Source organism: Poecilia reticulata, chromosome 2 (genome assembly GCF_904066995.2).
Source record: "Poecilia reticulata chromosome 2, P_reticulata-male-v2, whole genome shotgun sequence".
In the NCBI taxonomy this organism is placed as follows: Eukaryota; Metazoa; Chordata; class Actinopteri; order Cyprinodontiformes; family Poeciliidae; genus Poecilia; species Poecilia reticulata.
Genome location: NC_088831.1, coordinates 4,105,356 through 4,108,909, shown reverse-complemented (window position 1 = coordinate 4,108,909; position 3,554 = coordinate 4,105,356). Strand labels below are relative to the sequence as shown.

The following is a 3,554-nucleotide window of genomic DNA, read 5'->3' as shown; positions in this document are numbered from 1 at the left end:
GGGGGTTCAGTTGGAAACTGAAGCGTAGAACCAATCAGCACGCGCTCTGACCTCTGCGGCCTCTGATCCTGACCCAACACGGCACAGCCTCCAAACAGCAGAACGTTTACGCACCGAGTCGCGCGACGTTTACGTAAAATACAAAACAAAAGCTAGCGAAAAATGAGCGGCACTCAGGAGCACGCGCGTTAATTTGGCTTTCATAGCGTCAGAACGGGATCTTTTGCGCTCTAAACACATTTTTAAATATTGTCCATAACAAACCGAAAAGACCTCAAATTCACCACCACAATACTAATAATAATAATACTACTACTAATAATACTAAAAATAATAATAAAGCACAGGATTGTTGCGTTTCATTCTAACAAATTTATTGTCTCAGTCAGCTCGTACGGAACCACTACTGCAAATTAAATATACAGTCGAAATAAAAATAAGAGCAAAGAAAAAAGAAAGAAGAAGAAGAAATTCACATCAAAATATACCCTTATTACCTAGATAGAACAAACGGTCTGCTCGTGGTGATTTGTGCTCCTTTTAGAGGAAAATATGATCCAGAAATAAAGCATAAAAACAGAGGAATAAATTACCGTTTGGGATAAAATATTAAAACAAAATAAAAATCTGATCTGATGATCTATATTGCCAGCTTTACATTGTGTGTGTGTGTTTTTTTTTTTTTTTTTTTATATATTTTGTCGTTTATTAAAACCTACCAAAGAATCCTGCTTACAAAGGGCAGCAATAATCCACACTCAGTCACACTTGGCAACAGATTTTTTTGTTTAGTGTCTCCGTTAAATAACGACAATAGGAAGGAAGGAGGTGATCTTTGAGATCAGACAGTTCCTGCTTTAGCTTTCCTCTTTAAAAGGTGATGAAGAAGTGATGGAGTGGGGGAGGAGGGGGGAGAAAAATATAGGATAGAAAAATTGGCAGGAAAAAAAAAAATCCAGAAAAAAAAAAAATGAGGAAGCTGGAAGCGTCGTGGATCTCTGGAGAATGATTCAGTCCCGGTTTTCTTTTCAAATATACAAAATGTTTCTCTCTCTCTCTCCTCTCTTTTTTTTTGTTTTGTTTTGGAATAAACATGATAAAGAAGGGGAATGCAAGTTGGGAGGGGTGTGTTTACTTTTCAGGAGGGAGAGAGAAAAAAATGATGAGAAATTATTAAGGAGAAGTTCCTCTTCTCAATGCGCCAAAATTACCTGGTGGAATGAACTTGTGGTTGTCACCCTCTGGTCGCTCGCTTCATCTTTTAAGTAATCTACTAAAAAATGCCCCTGAAAGAAAAAAGCAGAAGGAACCTTTTAGGTTAAGACATTTAGGGCCTGGAAGAAGGTGCGTTTGTTTTTGTGTGTTTTTGGGAAGGAGGAAAAAGAGGGGAAAACGTTTTTTTGTTTGTTTTTTTTTTTCTGGTGAAAAATAGATAAACACATTTTTCTGCAGTCTCATTCTCACAATCACAGTATCAAAAAAAAAAACGTTTTTGTGCTATCATGGCGATAGTCTGTCTGTTTAAGCAGTTTAATTTCATCTAAAAAAAAAAAAATACTCTCTACGTTTCACTGAACATTCGTTTGCAGTCCATGGAGGGGGGCGGTGTTTCTGCACTCACATTGCCGACCTGAGAGTACACATCCTCCGGCGTCTGCGCCACTCCTGGCGGCGTCATCCGCTTTTCCTTCTGCCTCCTATTGCAGAACCACACTCTGACCACCTCCTTCTCCAGCTGTAGGTTGTCCGCCAGCGAGCTGATCTCCTGCGCCGACGGCTTGGGGCACTTGAGGAAGTGGCTCTCCAGGGCCCCCTTGACGCTAACCTCGATGGAGGTGCGCTTCTTGCGCTTGCGGCCCTGCGCTGCGATCTTGTCGATGCTGGTGGGGCTCCCCGTGGACGAGTCGGCCTCCTCTAGCCACTTGTTCAGCAGCGGCTTCAGCTTGCACATGTTCTTGAAGCTGAGCTGCAGCGCCTCGAACCTGCAGATGGTGGTCTGCGAGAACACGTTCCCGTACAGCGTGCCCAGCGCCAGGCCCACGTCCGCCTGCGTGAAGCCCAGCTTGATCCGCCGCTGCTTGAACTGCTTGGCGAACTGCTCCAGGTCGTCCGACGTCGGCGTGTCGTCGTCCGAGTGCGGGTCGTGGCTGTTGACGGCGGCGTGGTGCTGGTGGTGCGGGTGCTGGTGGTGGTGGTGGTGGTGGTGGCTGCCGTGCTCCAGGTCCGGGGTGTCCCCCCGCACCAGGCCGGGGTGCACCAGGCTCTGGCTGCCGGGGCTCAGCATGCCGTTCACAGTGAAGCCCCCCGGCTGCGAGTAGATGAGCGACTGCTGCTGCTGCTGCTGCCCGCCGGAGATGGAGTTGATGTGCGCCGCCGTGGTGCTGCCCCACGCCCCGGCGTGCGTGTGGTGCGGGGCTAAGTGAGGTGGCCTGTGGTGCAGCGCGGTGCCCGTGTGCAGATCGTCTCTGGCGGAGCTCTTGACGTCCTGCTGCTGCGGGCTGCCGGTCATCCCGACCGGGCTGGACGACCAGGGCGAGCCGGCCTCGGCCGCGGCCACAGCCGCTGCGGCTGCGGCCGCCGCGGCGTGCGGCAGGGACGTCACCCACTGGTGGGCATGGCTCAGCATGTGTCCCCCGTTGCTCGCTGCCATGGCGCCTTGCATAAAGTCACTTTGCACCATCTTGACCGTGGGGTCTCCCCTGTAACCCCCGGACCCGGAGGTGACCGCGGCGCTGCCGGGCTGCATGCCGCCGCCCCCGGAGTCAGAGTGCACGATGGAGCCGGACGATAAGATGCTATTGCTGGGCAGATAAGGATTGGAAGCCGCGGTGGCCATCCCGTCAACCCTTATGAATATATTTGTGGATAACCCCCCTCCCTTTTTTTACAGTCACTTCTTTCCAGCAGGCAAATTGTATCTCATGAATTATTCAGTCTTTTTAAAAGTCTGTGCAGTTTCTTCTTCTTCTTCTTTGGATGCGCTGAAAGACGCAGAGGAGCGGCTGGAACAAATCCGCGTGTATTTACAACATTCTAGCTGAGAGTGTTCAGCGTGGACGACGTGGAAAGATATCCCAGCTCCTCTGAAAGCCCTTTGAAACCATGTGCAGTCCGTGGGTGAAAGTTTCGCACCGAGATCGCGGACATTAAAATTCAAATCGGAGGCGTCCCAAACAAACTTTCAGAAAGAAAGAAAAAACAAACAAACAAACAAACAAAAACAAAAAGCCTCCTTCCAGAAATTCTCCAGTTTTTACGTCCAGCCTTGGATGTGGAAAAGCGGAGAGCGTCCTCACTTCTTTTGTAATTCAAGTCGCTTTTCTTCCCTCTCTCCCTCTCTTCTTTTATAGCACCGTCTCTTTGTTCTGTTTTGATGTGGATAAACCTGCCAAACCGCGAACTCCCGTTCAAGTACAATCCAGTCGGAACAGTGGCGCGGCGCTGCCTGCGAGCCTCTCCTCTCATTCGCTGCCTCTCTCTCCTCCTCTTTCTAGCTCCCTCTCTCTCTCCCTCTCTTTCTCTCTCTCTCTTTCTGACAGGCCTCCCCCCTTCTC

General features: G+C 49.3%; 1 protein-coding gene across 2 annotated transcripts; it reads right to left on the bottom strand.

The window, feature by feature from the left end:
* Positions 1 to 1,056: 1,056 nt before the first annotated feature.
* Positions 1,057 to 3,554, bottom strand: pou3f3b (POU class 3 homeobox 3b). 2 transcript variants are annotated; one of them, XM_081615115.1, is made up of 2 exons: positions 1,631 to 3,554; positions 1,057 to 1,286 (listed from the first exon to the last, which is right to left on the bottom strand). In XM_081615115.1, the coding sequence occupies exons 1-2, from the start codon at positions 2,834 to 2,836 to the stop codon at positions 1,194 to 1,196; spliced, it is 1,299 nt and encodes a 432-aa protein (XP_081471241.1). In that variant the 5' UTR covers positions 2,837 to 3,554; the 3' UTR covers positions 1,057 to 1,193. The 2 variants fall into 2 exon arrangements, with proteins under 2 accessions (XP_081471241.1, XP_008422221.1); XM_008423999.3 differs by having other exon boundaries at positions 1,622 to 3,551.

Bases quoted from the DNA above. Each gene is read 5' to 3' on its own strand.
- pou3f3b (XM_008423999.3), bottom strand. From the start codon at position 2,836: ATGGCCACCGCGGCTTCCAATCCTTATCTGCCCAGCAATAGCATCTTA. The intron at 1,287-1,621 runs GTGAGTGCAGAA...TTTTTCTTTCAG, and splicing joins TGTACTCTCAGGTCGGCAAT to GGGCATTTTTTAGTAGATTA.